Source organism: Canis lupus, chromosome 1 (assembly GCF_011100685.1).
Source record: "Canis lupus familiaris isolate Mischka breed German Shepherd chromosome 1, alternate assembly UU_Cfam_GSD_1.0, whole genome shotgun sequence".
Classification (NCBI taxonomy): Eukaryota; Metazoa; Chordata; class Mammalia; order Carnivora; family Canidae; genus Canis; species Canis lupus.
This window is the reverse complement of record NC_049222.1, coordinates 95,304,274-95,326,684: the sequence shown is the minus strand read 5'-3', so window position 1 is coordinate 95,326,684 and position 22,411 is coordinate 95,304,274. Positions and strand designations below refer to the sequence as shown.

The following is a 22,411-nucleotide window of genomic DNA, read 5'->3' as shown; positions in this document are numbered from 1 at the left end:
GAAAAATCATGAGCCACCTGAAGCTTAGACCTGTCAATTGTAAGACTTATTTCTAATCTTGGCTTGAAGCCATCCTTGATATTATTCCTGTTTTGCATTTTATAGTTGTTTCTTTCCAAAATAAGTTTGGAGTCATGGTGGAGATAACTTGATAGCCCAACAAGAAAGTATAAAATCCTCCCTAAGAATTGACAATAAGCACACAAACCATGAATCAGGGTATTTAATCTTTCAAGTCCCCTAAAGCAACCACCACTGTGAACATAGAGTAGTGCCAGCAGCATTAAAAGATCGGATTGCTTGCTTTCCTTGCCTGCTAAATATGGTGCATTTCTGACCCAGATAGTTTTTTAAACCTTTATGCTTATGATGGATTTTATAGCTCTGCAGAACAGATTCCTCCAAAACTAAATAAAGAATTTATCCAGGAGCTATAACTTAAAAGGTAAAAGATTTTGAAGCACTAAAAGGGATTAGAAGTAAAAATCCTTGCTATGTTGTTTAATGACGCAAAATAGAATACTTGGTATTTTGTATTAAAAAGTAGAAATGTACTTTCCAAAACCACAGAATCTTCTCTCATAGTTGAACACTCTACATGTTCTGAATGTACAACACAGCTACCTGAGAATAGGTACTTTCCATAAATATTTACATGTTGATGTGATATGAATCAGTTGTTACTATGTCATATATGTTTATATTTTAAAATACAACTAATGTTTCTTGAAAGAATATTTATGGGCTCACCCACCAGTGTACACAATGAAACACTACAATGCTTTTAAAGTTTCCTGGCTCCTCTAGATCCTCATTCCCCCAGATAAGTATTACCCTGCCCCCCTTTTAACCAATCTTTGTATTGTCCTTTTATTTTTTAATTCAGATATAATAAAAAAATAAAATAAATAAAATAAATAATTCAGATATAATCAACATGTAACATCATGTCAGTTGCAGATATACAGCATCATGACTCAATGTTTGTATATATTAGGAAATGACCCCACAGTAAGTCTAGTTAACATATATCACCATACATAGTGACAATTTTTGCCTTGGGATGAAAACTTTTAAGATCTACTCTCCTAGTAACCTTTGAATATATAATATAGTATTATTAACTGTAGGCACCATGCTGTACATTACACCCCAGGACTTACTTATTTTGCAACCAAAAGTTTGTAATTATTAATGTATTGCTTTCCATTATAACCTATTATATATGTAGGTAACTTTAAACAATAGTGTTTTGTGTTGCCTTGCTTTTAACTTTACAAACAGTGTACTACTGTATGCATTCTTCTGTGTTTTTTTATTATTGCCATCATTGTTGTTCTATATTAGTTTTCAAGATCCAACCTTGTGAATATTTATAGGTAAACTTAATTAATTTTTACTGCCCTGTGGTTTTGATGTATATTATACAATGTTTTACTTATTAAATCCACCATTCCATTTTACTGTTGAGCACCAATTTGATCATGCTCATTTTTTTTGCTATTATAAAAAATGCTATAAATATTCTTCTACAGCTGCCAAGAATCATCTTGCCAGCGATTTTAAAATTTTCCTTATGCACAAACTATCAAGCTTCCCTAATATGCATAGTCAATTTAATGAAACAACCTTTGGTTGTTTCCAGCCTTTGGTCTACGAAAGGACTCTAGAGATTTGGAGGCAGTGTGTTGAAAAAAAAGCATAATAGGCTTTGCTTATGTATTTTCATAAAATTGTGTTGATGTGCAGAAAAACTGTCTCGTTAGTAGAGTTTCCAACAACAAATAGTGTCCCTAAGATGAGCAGAATTACAAAGTTTAAACATCCCATGAGAGAGTATAATGACTGTTCTTCATTACCACTTTCCTATTTTTTGGTTGTAATTATACTTTGGCACTGAGTGGCAAAAATAATGTAAGATCTTGCAATCACAGCACATTATCTGCAACTAATGTATAAATTCAGAATGACCTCTACATACTTAGCTGTAAATACCCAGTTGATTCCTACAGAACAATTCCAGGCACTGATTCAAACTGACTTAGTCAACTTTACATTTTATACCAACATAACAGCATCTTTTTTTCCCAGAAAAAGAATGTGTACCATCTAAAAAACTCAAGTAATGCCCTCACCAGGCTAAAACAAACACACAAAACCAAAACACACCAATTTACTTATATTACATAAAAAGATGAATATTATTTGTAGTCAAGGAAAATCAGGAGAGGCAGGTCTAGGACCAGTGATATGGAGTCTTGGTTCTCAATAGATGCACTATATTCACAAGTTTTATGCCCAGGTAAAGACTCCCGTGTTCAGAGCCCCTTGTCTCTATGCTCCATTGGACTTTTCAGCTCTGTTCTGGGTAAAGGAGTGGGGGGTGGCAGAAGGTCAGTTTCAAATTGAGTGGAAACATTGAAACCCATAGATGTCAATGTTAAAGTTATTCCATCCAATCCCAAGAGTTGTTTATGCCAGTGTCTATTTATTTAATTATCTCCTTAGTGAATGTCCATCAGAACCAGAATATGCATCACATCAACAAGGAGATTCACTTTATCCAGGTCATGCTCTTTAGCAATATTTGGTATTCATGGGAATCAATACCCCATGTTCTGAGACACTCCCTAACCAGTTCTCCTTCCTCTTTCTGTGTCTCCTAATAGAGGTTCAGTTGCAAGTTCCCACTTACCATGTGGTCAGTAATATTTTGTTGCAATGTTTTCCCATAAAGACAGATTAGTATGTCTTCCTGTTACAGTTAGGATGGCCATATAAAGTATTGTCCAAACCAGGACACTTTAGCAAATGAAGAATATGATCTCAATAATGATGACAGGTCAGCAGGTGTAATCCAGGGCTCTGTGGCTTTCTTTCCACGACAAAGGGTCCTCTTACGAATTAGCAGCCCTTTTTATATGTCTGATCAACACTGTGTGTTGCAGGTTTCCTTTTTTCCTTTTCTATTTCTTCTCAGTCTAAACTTTGTTTGTAAATTGTTCTTCTAACAACGGTTTCACTCTACTATATTGCACACAGAGTTTTGGTGCCTGCCAGTGAGGGTAGTGGAAAGCTTTTTTGGATTCCTTTTGTGGAATTTTTGTACTCTTCAATAGCACACCTGCACCATGGAGTTGGGAAATATTAAGTTATGTTCATCTCTTGAGTGTCCTTGTGTGAGATACTAGCAGGCCAGAGAATCAATGATGGCTGTAATGAGGCCTCACCTCATGACCCATTCTGGCGTCGTGACATAAAGTGACAATTTCTCTGTCATCCTCAGAGGTGCTTAAATTTCTTACTCCTTCAGTAGTGATGGATGTGTTCCATTAATTTAGCATTATTCCCTGTCCACTTTCACTGACCATCCCGAATCAGGTCATTGAAGAATGACCCTCTGCCATTTTATCATCGGGGCTTCAGGCAATCTTTTGCATGGATGAATGGACATCTCCCAGTCTGGGCTCATCTTGGGCAATGACACCCCTTGCTTCTTGACCTCTCTCTCATGACTGGAGCATTGAAGCACTTAGCAGTTCGACCTTTCCTTCTTAAAGTTCCACTTTGAGAAAGTTTTCCTTTTGATCACTAGATTCAATTTACTTTTGTCTTTTACAGGAATACTTAGGTATTGCATTGTATTTATTAAATTTTTATTTTTTATTTTTTTAAGAGAAGGAGAGCATGCATGAGCGGGAGTGGGTGGGGAAGAACAGAGAAAGAGAATCTTAAGCAGGCTCCACGCCCAGTGCGAAGCCTGATACGGGGCTCGATCTCATGACTCTGAGATCATGACCCGAGTGGAAATTGAGAGTCAGATGCTCAACTGACTGATCCCCCCAGGCACCTTCAGATACTGCATTGTATTTTAATGAATTTGAGGGGTGTGATCTGGAGAGAGGGAAGGTAGGAGGAAAAGGGTAAGAGTGCTTCCACCCAACTGTTTATTAACTTAATGTTTTCGATCCTTTATCCTAATCTCCTCAGTTCCTAAGCACTGTCAGTAGAAGTCACCTATCAAGATACAAAGATATACCAGGTTTCTTCCAAATATATCCAACCTTTCAGAAATTCTTTTACGAACTGAAATGTGCCTATTTTCATATAAAACAAGGAAAAGGTAAATGGAAACTGTAGAACTAAGCAGTTCTTTATGACGTAACATTACATTTGAAGTGTCAGAGTCTCTGTGAAGCTAATTTATGAGGTTCCATTGCACCTGACAGTGGGTTTGGCCTGATTTGGATTAATTCAGGCCTTGGCTGGTTTTAGATTATATTTGTGTGGAATACAAAGCATCAAAGCCTCGGTCACTGAAAGAAGAGGAAAGATAGACTATGTGCATTTTGTGGAAATTCTTAGGCAGCAAGCTAGCAGCTGTTGGGCAGAACAAGAGGAGGCTCTGTCTTTACTCTTCGCCCTTTGAAAGTACACCAGTGACCTTCATGACAAGTTCAAAGAGAGAGGGGTGAAAAACGTGAATATGATGAGTAAAATGTTGAGATTATGGGTACCTGGAGGCTTTGGTCAGTTAAGTGTCTGACTCTTGATTTTGGCTCAGGTCATGATCTCAGGGTCATGGGATCAAGTCCCAAGTGGGGTTCCATGCTTGAGTTTCCTTCTGGCCCTCCTTTGCCTTGTTCTCTCTCTCTCTCTCTCTCTCTCTCTCTCTCTCTCTCTCTCTCTCTCTCTGTCTCTCTCTCATATAAATAATAAATCTTAAAAAAAATACTGATTCCATTTCATTTAAAAAAATAAGAGCCCTGTAAAACAATCTCAAACCCCAGGCTTAAATATTGACAAAAAATTCCTTAACATTTAAATGATTGAACAATGATCTTTTAAATGATTTTTTAAAAGAGAGGAATAATTACAACTTTGTACCTAACAAATTAAAAGAAAACATTCTCCTGGAAGTGATGTAAATGAGACCTAATTGTATCAGGCAAAGAAATAAAATAGGTAAGTTTCACAGGAAGCATAAAATTTACTTCACAATATTTTCAAATTAAAGCAATATAAATTATTTTTTAAAAATGTCATGCTTCTTTCATGTTTGCATGTAAAGATAAAGTATTCAGTTAAATGAATGCTTCGTGATTTTATCCCACGTTGCTACAGATGCGTTCCCCCAGGAAGCTGCCTCTGTGCTTGGGAGGTTTGTGTACTGTGGTTTAGTGAGGTTAGTTCTCGAAAACAACTCCCGAAGGGGGGCGGTGAGAGAGCAGCTAGGATGAACGGAGACAAATTAGGACAGGATGCAGTTGCAGCAGAAGCCTCAGAAGATCCCACGGAAGCTTTGAGGCATCTTTGCCCTTTAGGGACATCCCAGTTGAGCAATGGATGTAGGTCACTGACCACTCCAGTGCATCTGTGGGCACTGGCCATCCCTGGGGAAGGGATACCATCCTGAGACACTCCATTCCCTGCAACCAGGGCAGTTCCTGGGAAGAACTTCAGCCTCAATCCTAAAAAATGAGAGGTGTGCATATGTAATGGGGACTAGGCCATGTGTACAGATTTCCCCCAATGGTGGCTTGTTACAAAAGCATTTATAGTGACTGTGTTCTCTTCCTGGAGCTTTTATTCTCCTCCTGGGCAGTGGGAATCTTGCAAGGCACAAATCTAAGAACCTCTGATTCCTTTAGAGGGCAGCCCAACAGAGGATGGGAGAGCCCTCGACATGCTGCTGGATCCACACCTGGGGAAGGAGGCGGTTCTGAACTCCTATCTGCTCTGATTTTGATTTCAAAGCTGTGTCCTTGCTCATCGTTGTTATAAAAGCATTGTCTTCTTGGGAAACCCAGGGGAATAAAAGAAAGCCACTGTATTATGAACCACTGAATCGTGGTTTGTAATGGTAAAAGATAACCTGCGGCATATTACAATTTTTCAGGGTATATTTGAGCAAAAATTGATTCGCATCACACAACACCAAACCAGAAGTGGTTAGGGGTGCTCCGTAGACAAGAGCCAGAGGAAAGGCTTATACAGAGAAGGTGTGGAAGCAGAGAGGGGAAATTATTGTTGGCTACAGATTAAAGCCTGCTTGGCTGTCTGGGATTGGCTGTTCCAATTTCAGAACCTTTATAGACTCAGAATCTGGTTTGCTTTCCTTGGCCACTAATGCTTTTGGTGAGCCACCGCGGTCTGATTGGCCTCCTTACTTTAATTAATTTAACAGTAATTTACAGCAAGCCAGTTAGTGAATGCAGCAGAACTTGTAAAATGTAACTCTTATTATTGAAAACAATCAAAGCCCATTTCTTTTTGCATGGAACAGCCCGGGATGCTAATTTTTCTCCATTATTTTCGGTGCCATATTATTGAGATACTTGATAATTTCGTGTGTGTTAATGTTAAAAGGTATTTGACTAAAATGCCTAATTCAGAAACAATTAGAAATGTAAGTATAAACTGTTCTTAGATCTCTTTAACCAATTATCATCAAACATTGTTTTAACTATGCCCGTGCATGCACACACACGCGCACACGCATGGACAGAGTGGAAATTTCACATCCGTAATTGCTTTTCAGGCATTTTAAATTTAGCAAGTCCTATTAGGCCTGCGATTTTTTTTTCTGATTCTGTTATCACACGGTCTTTAGTTCATAGAGTTTAATGTCATGCTAAAAGGAATGATTTCTTCTTTGTGCTTTCAAAAGAGAAATCAAATTCTGCTTGATTTTTTTAAAAAGATTTTATGACATATTAGAGAGAAAGTGAGCAAGACAGAGCACATGCGCAAGCAGGGGGAGAGGGAAGGGGATGGAGAAGCAGACACCCCACTGAGCAGAGAGCCCTACTCTGGGGCTCCATCCCAGGACCCTGGGATCATGACCTGAGCCGAAGGCAGACGCGTACCCGACGGAGCCACCCAGGTGCCCCTAGATTCTCCTTAAATTAAATGTGCCTTGACTCTACTGGTAGGATTTTACATCCTACCTTCAGCTCATCTGTCCATAAGCCTGGCTCTAGTTGTTATTATTTCTGTGCTTTACCAAAACCAACAATGTCTATCCTCAGGCATCCATTGCCCCATCCACGAGGAGTGTGACCCTTCTAACCCATGGGGGAAGCAGGATCCTCAGGCATCTGCAAACAGGAGGAGACATTATACTTACATGTATGAAATGCTGCACACTCTTTTGATCACGACTGTTGACCTTCTCCTTTCTGTGTCTCCATGTCCATCCAGGCTGCCCGGACAGCAGCTCTGGCCCTGGATGTGGAGGTGCCCTGGCCGGGTTTCAGGGCTGCCTGAGGCTCATCTCTATTGGTGACCAGGAGGTAGATCCCATCACAGTACAGCAGGGAACACTGGGGAGGTTTCGTGACCTCCAGATCGACTCGTGCGGCCTCATGGACAGGTAAGGCCATCCCAGGTCACTCTAGCATTCATGATTTCAATTTTTTGATAATAGGTTAAAAACAAACCGCTGAGAGAGTGCACCTCTTTCTAGCGCCTTCTCTCTTCCTGATAGCCAATCCAGCATGGGAAAGTTATAATTAATTGAAAACAAGAAAATGACGATCATTAATTTTATAATTGCTCTTTTCAAATGGTATTTTCTTAGAAGACGCACTGTCATGAATTTTCCTTGTCTATGTCCCCAGGCTACTTAGTTTTTACAGACTACTGTTAATGGTGCCATAATTATTGATGAGTGTAAATACTGATGAGTTTAATACTTTAAAAAATTCTTCCACTGCACAAAACAGATGGAATATTCTAAAGAGATCATGAATCACTGAGGACCAGTAAGTCAAAAGTTGCCTGTGGTCAGCTGGGTTCACCCCGCACTCTCTTCTCTATGTGGAAAATGAAAAGTAACTCTTCCTCTTGGAAAGGTTGAACCTTCTGGGATTTCTAGTCATGTAAACACGAGAAAGAATGGAAAGAACCCAGTTACCTCACACTGAGCATAGTGCCAATTCATTGAAGGAGGTAATGAGTGAACGGGTGAAGGGAGATAAAAGGCACAAACTTCCAGTTATAAGATAAGTAGATCATGGGGATGTAATATGCAGCATAATGACTATAGTTGGTACTGTTTTGCATATTTGAAAGTTGCTAAGAGAGTCGATCTTGAAAATCCTCATCACAGGAAAAAACTGTGAGTATGTGTGGTGATGGATGTTAACTAGACTTATTGTGGTGATCGTGTCACAATATATACAAATACTGAATCATTATGTTGTACACCTGAGACTAATACAGTGTTAGAAGTCAATTATACCTCAATAAAAAAAGAAAAGCTTTGAAACAGCAGCGTGTTGAAATCACCAAGCATTGCAACTTTATTCAAATTGTCTTGTTTGTCGTGCTACCTGACTTTCAGTTTTTCTGGCTAAAAGGGATGGCTTAGCTATAACACATTAATATTTTTTTCGGTGCCTTGTATGTTTGACCTTCCTGCAGTAGGAGTGCCTTACATTGCTGTTGAATAAACGAACATACCCCAGACACCCTCATGTGTCCGTACGTGGCCAACCTCTTCAAAGTTCACGCTCTGTGAAGTGCTTTGTGTGGTAAATCTATTCCAAATTTAACACTAATTGGTATTCCATGTCATGTGCAATAAACTACAAGTTGCATTGCAATTTGGCAGCGTGTTAGAACACCATAAATTCCAGGACGTGAAATATTAACTCATAAAAACTTGATTTCTTTAATGCAGATGTTCATGTGCTTAGTTCACATCCCATTCATTTGCAGGGGGACAAAAAGACTCAAAGAATGCAGCGAAAAACTCTGAATCTCAATTTTCAGATTATGAAATTTATTCTGGCATAGGAACTGGCTTCAATCTGTAAGTCATAACTTCAGCTAGCTTTGGAATCCTGAATCGCGGTATTGGCAGGGGGTTCAGAAATATGTGCTTGGAAGTTGGGTACAATCTTCACCCATGGGAATGGCCATTGGTGCCTTAGGAGAGTCAGGGGTCAGTGGTTGGGTTGACATTTCAGTTGTGAACTTATTGTAGTGTCCGGGGAATTCCCTCACAAAGTACGGCGTAATCACGATATTTCTTGTACATAAGAAATGCATGTTGCCCCTTTGTGCATAAAGGTCTTTTAGCCAAAACAACAAGGACAACAAAGTATGCATGGTGTGTGTGTGTGTGTGTGTGTGTGTGTGTGTGTGTATCTATGTCACCGAAATGGATTTTCCAGATCACACCTAAAAATGATTTTTATTTTATTTTTTATTTTTTAAAGATTTTATTGATTTATTCATGAGAGACACACAGAGAGAGGCAGAGATGCTCATCCTCTGAGCCACCAGGTACCCCTAAAAATTATTTTTAGAAATGTGTACCAACAATGGATGGAGACTTCTGGAATCTGGGATGTTAAGCTACTTTCTCTGCTGAAAGCAGACATTGAGGTTCATGGCAACTCTGTAAATGCGTATGAAAAGAGCTGTCGGCACTTTGGCTAATACAGTCAATAATTATATTTTTTTAATGGTTTTTATGGTTTAACATCTAGAAAGTGTCCTTATTCACCACTACGAAAAAGGTTCATTCTTTCTTAGTGCTTCAGGCCTTACCTACCAGCTCCGTGTTCACTGCATCATGAAATAGATTCCTGTAAGAACAGGACAAACATCCATGCCCGCGCTCTTGCCAGGTGCTCTGTGCTGAGCCTGGCCATCCACCAGCCCACACCCTGCCTGTCAGAGCACGTCATGGTGTGCTCAGGTGAAACTGAGATTTATTATTAGAATGCAGGTGATTTTGTAACTCTCATCCATCAGGCATAGGAGTTAATAATTCATGATGCATAACAGCATTCCGGGCCCAGCAGTATAGCAGGTTATGAAAAGATATTTGAAATTGGATGGGGACATAGGAAGCCTTCCTGAGCCACACAAGGACTCATGCACATGGTGCTCTGTCCTCCCTCCCAAGGCTCCCATGACACAGGGAAAGTGGTAGGTTCTTGGGAATGAGGTTTCGGGGACAAGGTAGCCGTGAGGAGGGATCGTGTCTTACCCCAATTGTGTTTTGGGCATTAGGATTTCATGTCATATAACTCAGTTACACGGTTCTGTACAGGTTTCTTTTAGGGTCACAGAAATGCCATCTTGAACACCTCGAGGTATGGACTGTACTAATGGGGCCACTTTTTCCACCTCTGTGGAATTTAGCCAGCTTTAATCTTCTAGATGTTGAATACAACAACATGCACTCTATGTGTTGTTTTTTAGAGAAGATAAATAGGCCGAAGTGGAAGTTTTAGGGGGTTTTGGAGACATGTGGGAAGGGCACCTAATTTGTGCTGGGATGAGGCAGGGCTGTCAGAGAAGAGAGAGACACCTACTCTGGGGTAGAAGGGGAGTAAGTTAAGTGAATGAGGCTGGACATCCAGCAAAGGTACAGCCACATACCCAAGCCCAAAGTGCAGCCTTAAGTCTGCCTGTTTGAGCATGACTGCTGTAGAAATTAGGGGTCTCAGGAGGAGGAGCAGGGGATGGTGAGAGATGGAGCTGTCTGGCTGGGCAGGAGTTACACCACAGAGGTCTGACTTGAAATCTGGACGTTGATCTAAGGTTCCCTGGGAAATCACTGAGTGCTTCACGCTAGGAAGCCACTTGTGCAGTTAAGCAATACTGCACACAAGAGGCAAGATGATTTGTGTGTGGGCCACAGAGAGTGGATGTGTGACTGGGAGACCAGGTAGGGGATTGCCTACCCATATGAGAAGGGATGATGGCCTGAAGTAGGGAGGAGAAGAATGTGGGTGAGTTACATGGTGTTTGATGGACAGAATCACAAACTGGTGTGCTGCTTGACTGTGAGGTGATGGAGAGGGACATGGCAGGATGACCCTTAGATTCTGGCTTGGACAGCTGGGTAAAGGGTGGTATCACCACTCAATGGGATAGTGATGGAGGAGAAGCATGATTTTTGGAAGGACAGAGTCAAGAAGTTTAGTTATTAGATCTTAAGATATTTTGGGAATCATAGAAGTACAAAATCCTAAAGCTGAGAAGAATTGTAACATGACATCTCCTCAAGCCTCCATCTCAAAGCAAGGATCTCTTTTTCACTCAATGTAGAGAAGAAGATCCTGTTTCTATTCCATCTTTCAGGAATGAGACCCTAGCCCATTCACCAAATGCTTCATAGTATCCTTTGTCCCACCCAGATTTTTACCATAAATCCTCAACTTTCCTGCTCTAAGTCCAGGCACTCTTTACCCACCATGGTCTTGCAAGTACCCAATGGGTTCCCTGAATTGGCTCTATCCTCTCAGCTAAAGTCTATTCTCATAACAATTTTTTAGAGGTCAGGGTGTTAAGCACTGTCCCAATCCTGATTGCTCTCCTCTGTATCAATTCTAGCCAACATCTTGCCTAAATTTGGGAGGGAGCTGGCCGATGCACGATGTGTAGGATTTGTAACCTCCCTTCCCAAAGAAACTGGTATAGACTGAGCTCACCTCATCTGCATGTAATCATAGCCAGCATGTTGGAGTGTGGTTCCCACCAATCCCAGGTCTGTGGCAGTGGAGCAGTATTCAAGTCAGGTTAAGATTCACACTGGTGTGTCTGCACATTCACACACGTGGGGGTGTGCTGCCATTTTTAGTTTTCTTACTGGAAAGCTGGTGCCTCCATGTGCATTCTGGGTCCTGCCAGGAAGGCAGGAGTTTGGGGGTGAGGAAACTGACCTCAAGTGTGTAGAGTCAAGGAAGCTGCCCTAAATGAGCCAAGGACATTGGACAACAGTCACTAAGGGAATGGCTTGGATGCAGACTGACCTGCCCTCTAATCCTTGGAGGTGAAGAGACATCATTCTATTCTTCCAAGAAGCTCACCTTCTAGTTCTTGGCAAATAATCAGGTGTCTTCCACTCAAATGCCAGAAGACACAGCAGGAGAGTGTTTATATGTGTCTGTTGAAAGAAATTGGGCTTATTTCCAGCATTTTTCTCCCAAATATAAAAAGAATGCTGTGCATAGAGTAGAAGTAACCCAAAGTTACCCATTCCTTTGACTCCTTGAAAGAAATAGGCATTGAGATCCAGAGGATAATGAATAGTTACACAGATCCTGCAAATGTATGAGGCTTTCGAGGGACTATATTGAGAGCTTTCGCTATATAAACAAGAGAGGCAATGTGACTTGTCAGGACCCAAGTAACGTACCTTGAAGTTGATGTGGATCTTCTTTTCTACATTAATAACAAAGCTGTGATGAATAATATTTCTTTGAAAGAATATAATACCTTTGTTTTATCCATTCCTCATTTGATGGACATTTAGGTTGTTTCTACTTTGTGACTCTTATGAATAATGCTGATATGAACACTCATGTACAGGTTTTTGTGTGGACCTATGTCTTCAGTTCTCCTGGGCATGTACCTAGGAGCAGAATTGCTAGGTCCGTGGTGACTCTGTGTTTAACTGTTCGAAGAACTTCCAGATTGATTTCCAAAGCACCATTTTATTTCCCAATGATGATGTAGAAGGGTCCACTCCTTGTGAGCATCTGTTACTATGTCTTTTTGATTATAGCCACCCTGGGGGTATGAAGTGGCATGTCATTGTGGTTTTGATTGGTACTTTCCTAATGACTAATAATATTGAGCATGTGTTCATATGTGTATTTGCCATCTTGTTAATCTTCTTTTATAAGTCATCTGTTCACATCTTTGACCCAGTTTTTAATTGGTTGTTCATTGCCCTTATTGTTGAATCTTGAAAGAATTTTACCTATATTGTGGATATCAATCCTGCGTCAGATGTGTGTTTTGCAAAGACCATCTCCTAGTCTGTGGTTTGAATTCTCATTCCCTTAACAGTGTCATAATGGAGAAGTTTTGAATTTTAATGAAGTCCAAATTTCCAGTTTTTTTCTTTCATAGACCATATCGGAACAGTCATCGCCAAGCCCAAGGTCAGCTAGATTTTCTCCTGTGTTATATTCTGGGAGTTTAAGAGTTTGGTATTTTATATTTAGGTCTATGATCTAACTTTAGTTAACTTCCTTTAAAAAGATTTTATTTATTTGAGAGACAGAGAGAGAGAGAGCATGAGCAGAGATGAGAGGTAGAAGCAGGCTCTCCACGAGTGAGCCTGACATAGGGCTCGATCCCAGGACCCCAGGGTCATGACCTAAGCTGAAGGCAGATGCTTAACTGACTACAGTTAAGGTGCCCCTTGAGTTAACTTTTTAAATTCTTTTATTTTTTAATTGAAATACAGTTGACATATTTTATTAGTTTTAGGTGTACAAGATAGTGAGTCAGCCATTACATACATTATAAAGCGCTCACCCTAAAAAGTATAGTTACCATGTGTCACCACACTAACTTATTACAGTACTATTGACTCTATTTTCTATGTTGTATTCTTCATCCTTGTCACTTATTTAATAAATGGAAGTTTGTACCTCTTAATCTCCTCCACATATTTTGTCCTTCTCCTCTCCCCATCATCTGGCAACCACTGGTTTGCTCTCCTATTAGTGATCCTCTTTCTCTTTTGTATTGTTTTTTGCTTATTCATTTTTTTTTTTAGATTCAACATACAACTGAAATCTTATGGTACTTGTCTTTCTCCATCGGACTTATTTCACTTAGTATAATACCTCTTAGATCCATCCATGTTGTATCAAATAACAAAATTTCGTTTTTTTTTTATGCCCGAGTGATGTACCATTGTGTATATATATCACATCTTCCTTATCCATTTATCTATTGATGAGTCCTTAGGTTGCTTCCATGTTTGGGCTATTGTAAATAATGCTTATAATAAACATAGGGGTGCATATATCCTTTTGAATTCATGTTTTGGTTTCCTTGGATAACTGCTCAGAAGTGGAATTACTGGATCATATATTTCTGTTTTCACTGTTTTGAGGAAGTTTCACACTGTTTCCACAGTTGAAGCACCAATTAACATTCCCACCAACAGTGCAAAAGGGTTCCCTTTCACCACATTCTCTCTAATACTAGCTTTTTCTTGTCTTTTTGATACTCATCATTCTGACTGGAGTGAGGTGATATCTCATCATGGTTTTGACCTGTGTTTCCCTGATGATGAGTGATATTGAGCATCTTTTCATGTGTCTGTTGGCCATCCATATGTCTTCTTTAGGAAAACATCTGTTCAGATTCAGTGCTTATTTTTTAATTTGTTCTTTGTTTTGTTTGGGGTTTTTTTTTGGTGTGGAACTGTATCAATTCTTTATATATTTTGTTTATTAAGCTCTTATTGGATATATCATTTGCAAATACCCTCTCTCATTCAAAAGGTTGCCTTTTCGTTTTGTTGATGGTTTCCTTCAAGGTGCAAAAGTTTCTTTGTTTGATGTAGTCCCAATAGTTTATTTTTGCTTTTGTTTCCTTTGCCTGAGGAGACATCTAGGAAAAATATTGCTAAGGCTGACGTGCAAGGGTTTACTGCCTATGTTTGCTTCTAGGAGTTTTATGGTTTCAAGTCTCACATTTAGATCTTTAATCCATTTTGAGTTTATTTTGTGTATGGTGTAAGAAAGTGGTCCAGTTCTATTCTCTTGCATGTGGCTGTCCAGTTTTTCCAATATTTATTGAAGAGACTATCTTTTAACCATTTTATATGCTTACCTCCTTTGCCATACATTAATTGGCCATATAATAATGGATTTATTTCTGTACTTTCATTTCTATTCCATTGATCTCTGTCTCTGTTTTTGTGCCAGTACTATCCTATTTTAATTACTATAGCTCTGTTGTATAGTTTGAAATCTAGACTCCTGCCTCCAGCTTTGTTCTTCTTTCTCAAGATTGTTTTGACCATTCAGAGTTTTTTGTAGTTCCATACAAATTTTAGGATTTTTTTGGGGGGGTTCTAATTCTGTGAAAAGTACTATTGGGATTTTGATAGGTTCTGCATTCAATAGATAGATTGCTTTGGGTAGTATGGACATTGTAACAATATTAATTCTTCCAACCCATGAGCATAGCATGTCTTTCTTTTGGTTTGTGTCATCTCCGGTTTCTCTCATCAATATGTTACAGTTTTCTGGATACAGGTCTTTTGCCTCCTAGACACTTTTCTAGCCTCTGAAATATCAGTTTGCTAACGCTCCATTTGTCAGAGCAGGTCCTAAGACCAAAACAGATTGAAGTAGGCTGTCCCTCTCTGTGAAAGAATCTGCAGGTCTCACTGCAAGGAACATGAAAGCAGGGAGGGAAACAAGTGAAGTAAGTGCCTGTGGCCATTGCTAGCAGTTTGTCTCTGATCATGGATGGAACTGATCTTGCCTTATTTGTGAAAAAGAAACAGATTTTTTTTGGGTACAATGTGATATGTAGAAAATTTATCTGCTGTCAGTACATGACAACTGGTAACATTTAGTGTGTTTCTTTGTCTGTAGTGGGTATTGCATTAGGAACCCCCTTCTTGACAGACCCAACAAGTTTTGTTCATGGTATCATTTTTCTCTTCAAGCCATCAGTACCATCTTTCACTGTTACAGGTTAATGTTAAGATACACACTTTCTCCTGACCGAATGTGGGAAATAGCAGTTGTATCTGTTTTATTGCAGGTGTTTGCCCAGCTACTGTGAACACGGGGGCGAATGTTCCCAGTCCTGGGACACCTTCTCCTGTGACTGCGCACACACTGGCTACACAGGCGCCACTTGCCATTCCTGTAAGCCTCACCCCTCACTGTTTACCTTTCTGTTCTGATTTCTGTGCAGGTGTTTTCCTTTTCATGATTTGGTGTATATGTGTCTGTACCTGTGCAACCATGTGCTAAAAAGCAACCACAAAAACCAGGAAGTATTTTAGAGATGAATTTTTGTCATATTTATTTAGTTATTTAGTTATTTTAGAGAGTGAGGGGAGGGGCAGGGGGAGAGGGAGAGAGAGAATCCCAAGCAGACTCCATACTGGGATCTATCTCATGACCCTGAGATCATGACCTGAGCTGAAATCCGGAGTCAGATGCTCAACCGACTTAGCCACCCAGGTGGCCCTGGCTGGTTTATTTTTCATTCATTTTATTCCCTAGTGATGTTAAGGCAGCTTATGGAAGTATGTAGTATCAAATAGGACAGGAAAAAAAGAAAGGAGCAGGCAAAGAAAAATAAGTATGAGAAATAAGTAGTAAAACAAAAACAACCCCCCCCCCAAAAAAAACCCAAAATACAAAAAAACAATCTAGATGGCATGATAGTGTTACTTTTTCTGTTCATTGAGTTGAACCCAATTTTAGTTCTCAAAGTACAGAGGATGAGTTACTGATTGCTAGTATTTATGAAATCAATTGAGGAGAGTCTTCTGAGGAGCACAGGATGGGAACATTTAGATCCCTTGCAGTCTTATTGGAGGTGGTTAACACACTGGGAGCCTACCACGTGCCTGTGGGATCCTAGTTCTCTCTTGTTCTCTGCATGTTTCAACTCCTTTAATCCTCAAAACTGCCCTAGAAGGTAAGTGTTTTATTTTCCACACTGCACACTGGAGAAAAAGGAGAGGCCAGGTGCCAGCCAGGACTCTTGACCACCTCTCCATCCCATTTCTTCCATCTCGAACACCAGTCTCTTTCCTGAAGAATTACTCTCTCAATTTCACAGCTAACCAAACTTTGTGAACTCCTAATTTCATTACCGACTAGAAGCTTACAATGGAGCCCTGGGATCCTTATTGCTTTCTAATTATTGGCTTTTGTTGTTTATGTTTTTATTCTACTCTTTCCTTTTTTTTGTGTATTGCTGCTGACATTTCTCATTTTTAATTTAAATTAAATTAATTAACATATAGTGTATTATTATAGTTTCAGAGGTAGAGGTCAGTGAGTCATCAGTTGCATATAATACCCAGTGTTCATGACATCAAGTGCTCTCCTTAATGCCCATCCCCCAGTTACCCCATCCCCCCACCCCCTCCTCTCCAGCAATCCTCTGTTTGTTTCCTATGATTAAGAGTCTCTTATGGTTTGTCTCCCCCTCTGAGTTCATCTTGTTTTATTTTTCCCTCCCTTCCCCTATGCTCTTCTGTTTTGTTTCTTCAATTCCACATATGAGTGAGATCATATGATATTTGTCTTTCTTTGGTTGATTTATTTCACTTATCATAATACTCTCTAGTTCCATCAATGTTGTAATTGGCAAGATTTCATTTTTTTAATGGTTGAGTAATATTCCATTGTATATACCACCTCTTTATCCATTCATCTGTTGATGGACATCTGGGCTCTTTCCATGGTTTGGCTATTGTGGACATTAATACCATAAACATTGAGGTGCAAGTGCCCCTCCAGATCACTACATTTGTGTCTTTGGGGTAAATACCCAGTAGTGCAATTGCTGGGTTATAGGGTAGCTCTAGTTTCAACTTTTGAGGAACCTCCCTACTGTTTTCCGGATTTCTGAGTCCCTTCTTTTGTAGCTCATTTCCCCCTCTCTGGGTCTTTAGAGAACCAGCATGACATGAAAATTCACCCAGGCAGAGCATAGATTGTCATGTATCCAACCTATGTGAACTGAACCCCAGGGAAACAGGCATTCATGTTGGGATGAGAAGCCCTGGTCTGCAGCCCATGGGGTTCCACAAAGGAACTAGGAGGCTCTTGAAGACAAAGGGAGGTAACTTAGCCCCCTAAAAATCCCATAAGTTCAACCAGAGCAATTCTACTTGCATCTACCTATTCACTAGTAGGTGTCACGTAGAACTTGTAGAACTACTTCCAAATAAAGACACCTCTTTATTTGGAAGGAGCTAGACATCTGGGAATTCTGCAGCTGAGTATTTGTCCAGAGTTGCAGCCTGGAATGGGGGTGGCCTCTTACAGTGCCTCTCCATCACACCTGGCAAGATAGAGCAGATACCTACTGAATATTAACACAAAGCAGATACCTACTGAATATTAACAACTAAGGGATGATTGCTACAGTGTTATCAGCAACTTTGATTTAAACATCATTCCAAACAACTCTGATTTAAAAATTCACAGGTGTTAATAAAGGCTCTTTAACTTGGGCCTGAATAATTCAGTTTTGGTCTAATAATGATAGTGACTTAATTATGATTCTCTAACTGTATACCCAAGTGAAGGTGAGATATTTCCAAACCCACAGTAAGGGATCAGAGGCCACTAGTGTTTGGTGTAAGTGCACAATTAATGTGTGTGCATTCACATTTAGAATAGGTGTCTTTCTAGTGTTTCTTCCTCTACCCTCGAGGGACCAACCCAAATGTAACCACTGTTATCACTTGGTGTCTGTCCCTCTGGACACTATTCTAGGCAGTTAGGAGCATGTTTATGTATTTGTAGAAATTTAAACATGAGTGGACAAAGTGGCAGCATGTCTGGGAAAGCAATCCATATTGTCCTTGTGGCCATCAGAATAGATGGTCCCAGGTGAGCTATTGACTGGGGCCAATCTAATTTGACACACTTGACACTTGGCCATATTTTATAAAAGAATGTTTTATTTTGCAAAATCCCTGAACACACAAACATTTGATCTTCTTCTGTGAGAAGGGAGAAAAACAATCTCTCTGCTCCACCCCTCCCCTTCTCCAGGATTTTCTTCATTCTTTGAAATAGGCAGAGTTTTAAATTTTTATTTATTTATGATAGTCACACACACAGAGAGAGAGAGAGAGGCAGAGACACAGGCAGAGGGAGAAGCAGGCTCCATGCACCGGGAGCCCGACATGGGACTCAATCCCGGGTCGACAGCATCACACCCTGGGCCAAAGGCAGGTGCTAAACCGCTGCGCCACCCAGGGATCCCAATAGGCAGAGTTTTAAAATGTGGATAACTCAGTGTAGAATAGCATCAATTCTTAGCCCCCACTCTGCACCCTTTGTCCCTACTAGGATCACTCTACTTCATGGCTTTGTGGCCCTGACCCAGCCACTTCCTGGATCTGCGTTCATGGATCCCAGGCCTCATTCTTAGGGTGACTTAGAGGTCCAGTCCACACTATGCCAGAACCAGTACTATACTTCTTTCTTGGCTGCCATTAGCAACTTTTTAGGTTTTCAAAGGGTCTTTCCTGTCAAGGAAATGAGTGATGCACATGGGAGGTATTACTCAGTTGATTAGTCATTTAAACATATTCTGAACATTAATTAAGTCCATCATCTGCAGATGTTAATCACTTGCCTCGTGATAGCAAAACATTTATTTCACATATTAAAAAATTCAACTAAGAATCAGGATACATTGAAATTGCAAAGAGACATTTTATATATATATATATATATATATATATATATATATATATATATATATATATATATTTGACTTTCAGTTTTCTTGAATAATCATTTGCAAAGCATTTAAGGAAATTTATTTTTAAAACACACCTTAAAATTTGAATGAAGAAGAGTTGCTGATTTATAAAACTCACCTGGAAAACAATGCATTGCACGTGTAGATTGTTTTAAGTAAACAGAGGATATAATTACTGAGTACTTTAATACATCAACGTGGTTATTACATAATAACAGATCACTCAGGGAGACAAAGCCAGTGCACTTCAGTTCCTTAGATATTATACGGCAGAGTAGAAGTAGACATGAGTCCAATTATCATGATTTTGGAAAGAATCTTGTTTCTAGACAAAGCAGGGTTCAGATCCACATAGTGATACCTCTTAACATCTTTCACTGCAAGCTTCAGAGTCTTCATGCTGCCTGACTGAAACAGGGGACACTCCCCTAGAGAAAACATCCCCAAGAACAAGAGAGAATGAGTGTCACTGGGGAAAGTTTTCCATCATTAATGACATGCTGGGATTCATACAATTGCAGCCCCTGTCTGAGATCCCTGTCCTTTGCAGCTTTGTACGAGCAGTCCTGTGAAGCCCACAAGCACAGAGGAAACTCCTCAGGGCTCTACTATATTGATTCAGATGGAAGTGGCCCGCTGGGACCTGCTCTTGTGTATTGCAACATGACAGGTATGCTAATAAGCTTTATTGTGACAGTTAAGCTCATGTAATTGGTTGCTATGTGCAAAACCAAGAGGTTTTACCTCATAGAGTCATGTGTATAAGTAATATTTCATTTCCCCCAGAAACCCAGTTGTATGTGGTGGCCAGATACAGGAATGTCGTAAACTGGTTCTGCAGAGGATCAGTGCCTCCACCGTAGCGAATGACAGCTGCCCTAATAGAATTGATGCTGATTCTAATGCTTCTTTTACACCTGTGTCTATGGTGTGTGTCAATAGTCACATTTTCTCCTCATGGCTTTGTGGCCCTGACCCAGCCACTTCCTGGATCTGCGTTCATGGACCCCAGGTCTTATCCTTAGGGTGACTTAGAGGTCCAGTCCACACTATGCCAGAACCTGTACTATACTTCTTTCTTGGCTGCCATTAACAACTTTTTAGGGTTTCAAAGGGTCTTTCCTGTCAAGGAAATGAATGTACTCACATAACATTTCACTGACAGAAAGGAAACAACCTGCCTTCATGAAACTTTCCGTGCTACTCCAGTGGTGTGGACATAACAGGTACTTGGACAACTGCAGAATTTGGCCCTGCAAACTCTGAGACACTGGCCAGAAAAGAGTCAGCTGTCTGTAGTTCTAAGGTAACCATGAGTAGGTTATAATTTTCTTTCTTTGCTCTGACTTCATGTCATCCTGATTGGGATGGAATTTCTACAAGGAAGGAGTTATTTATGGGTGAATTTATGATGATGGTTTGTGACTAGCTGAAAGTCTGAATGCAGGTTTTATATCTACGGCCGTTTCATACATGACACAGAATCTGAGCATTTTGGCAGTGGTTAATCGAATGATTTTATCTGAATTGTCAATTATACCTTCCAGCCCAAAAATTACCCTCAAAGTTTATATAGAAAATGGGAAGGTCCTCCAAGCATTGTACTGGATGCACATGTATGGCTGTTGGGGGTTTTGGGACAAACATTTTATCATAGATACTGACCAAAACATAAATATATTGACTCACCTGTACTGAAAGATGTGTGATAAGTAAAGTTATGTGAGGAAATGGCCCAAGGGATCTTTTTAAATATTCTGGGCACCAGTGGTTATAACAGGCCTTTAACTTTTTCAATTTCTGCCTTGTTTTCCTGGCATTATCATGGCTCAATTGAATGCCAGGAACAAAAAAAAGCTAAATAAAGATGCTGGCATCCCAATAATATTTTCTACTTTTATCAACCACGTGCTTAATTATCACGGAAGTCTAGGACATATTAAAGATTTTCATATATTTTGTCCTATAAGCAAAGTTCCTTATACGTTGAAAAAATTTCAAGATCCATAGAAAAGTGAAAATGATCCCAGCTGGCACATTGAGAGATGAGTAAGGTTTCAATGACTGAAGCTGCTTTCTTGATAATTAACTGTTGGCAGGGTTGGTAAGGCTGAGGTCACGTTTATAAAAAAAAAAAAGACATTTGCTGCCAAGAGGAATAACAGACAGCTAATTGCCTGATTGTCTGCAGTGTATGGTTATAATAAAAGAAAAATATTTTAATCATCACAAGTGGACACGTGGTCTTGGCTTCACCAGGAGGCTTTCGTTCAGCATATTTATAAAGCCCCTTTGGAATGTACCGTTGGTTCAAAGACATTTGTTTTAAGACTAATTTCATGACATAACTGATGTGTTTTGATTGCCTGTCATTGCTGCTACCTTTTCAGAATGAACCCACAACCAGAGGGAAGAGTAGTTATCGTCAAAGTACAAAAAGAAAGTAAGAGCAGATGCTCAGCTGTTTTGGTTAATACAGGAAACACTCTGATGATATATAAGCTAGGATTTTTTTTTTTTTTTTAATCTTTGAGGCAAAAAGGAGCCTCTACATATAGGACGGAAGAGGTGAAATCTCTTGGTTAACCCTCCTGGTCAATTTATATAGAAGATGAAGGTCTTGCAAACTGTCTGCTGAGGATGTGAATCATTCTCCTCCCCCGGGTGACTCAAAGAAATGTCCAGGTAAAGGCACAAAACTGAAGAGCTGAAAAAAGTTTCTAACAACATTGAACACCTATGTCCTCAGAATCTACTCTGTGCTGGGAACAGCCGTAACCGCAGCAGGGAATAGAGTAGAACATTCCCTCCCCTGGTATGGTGTGCATGTCTGCGAGAAGACCCTACCTCGAAGAGCAGCTGATGGAGTTTGTGGCATGTTGAAAGGCAGCAGGTGCTGTGAAGCTGAATACAGGAGGGGACAGGGGCATCGACCATGGAAGCGGGTGGTCACAATTTTAAATAGAGGAATCAGAAAAGCACTCAGTTTGCAAGTTATGTTTGAGCCAACCTGCTCAGAAGAAGCAGTTTGAGAAAACCTGAGCAGGCCTTAAAGCAGAGGGAGTGTGCCACAGGGAGTCTGGTGTGCTGAACAAATAGGGGTGGAAGGACCAGATGGTGCCTTCATCCAAGTCACAAAGCTGGAAAGTCCTGGAAA

At 40.0% G+C, this 22,411-nt stretch overlaps 1 protein-coding gene across 2 annotated transcripts in view; it reads left to right on the top strand.

Annotated features, from left to right (window-relative positions):
* The window catches only part of LOC609770 (contactin-associated protein-like 3), a 190,422-nt gene that overhangs the window by 112,707 nt on the left and 55,304 nt on the right, over nt 1-22,411 (top strand). For both annotated transcript variants that reach the window (XM_038527282.1, XM_038527281.1), the window contains exons 10-12: nt 7,204-7,375; nt 15,550-15,656; nt 19,805-19,924. In XM_038527282.1, coding sequence (XP_038383210.1) covers nt 7,204-7,375; nt 15,550-15,656; nt 19,805-19,924 — 399 coding nt within the window. The remainder of the gene's footprint in view (nt 1-7,203; nt 7,376-15,549; nt 15,657-19,804; nt 19,925-22,411) is intronic.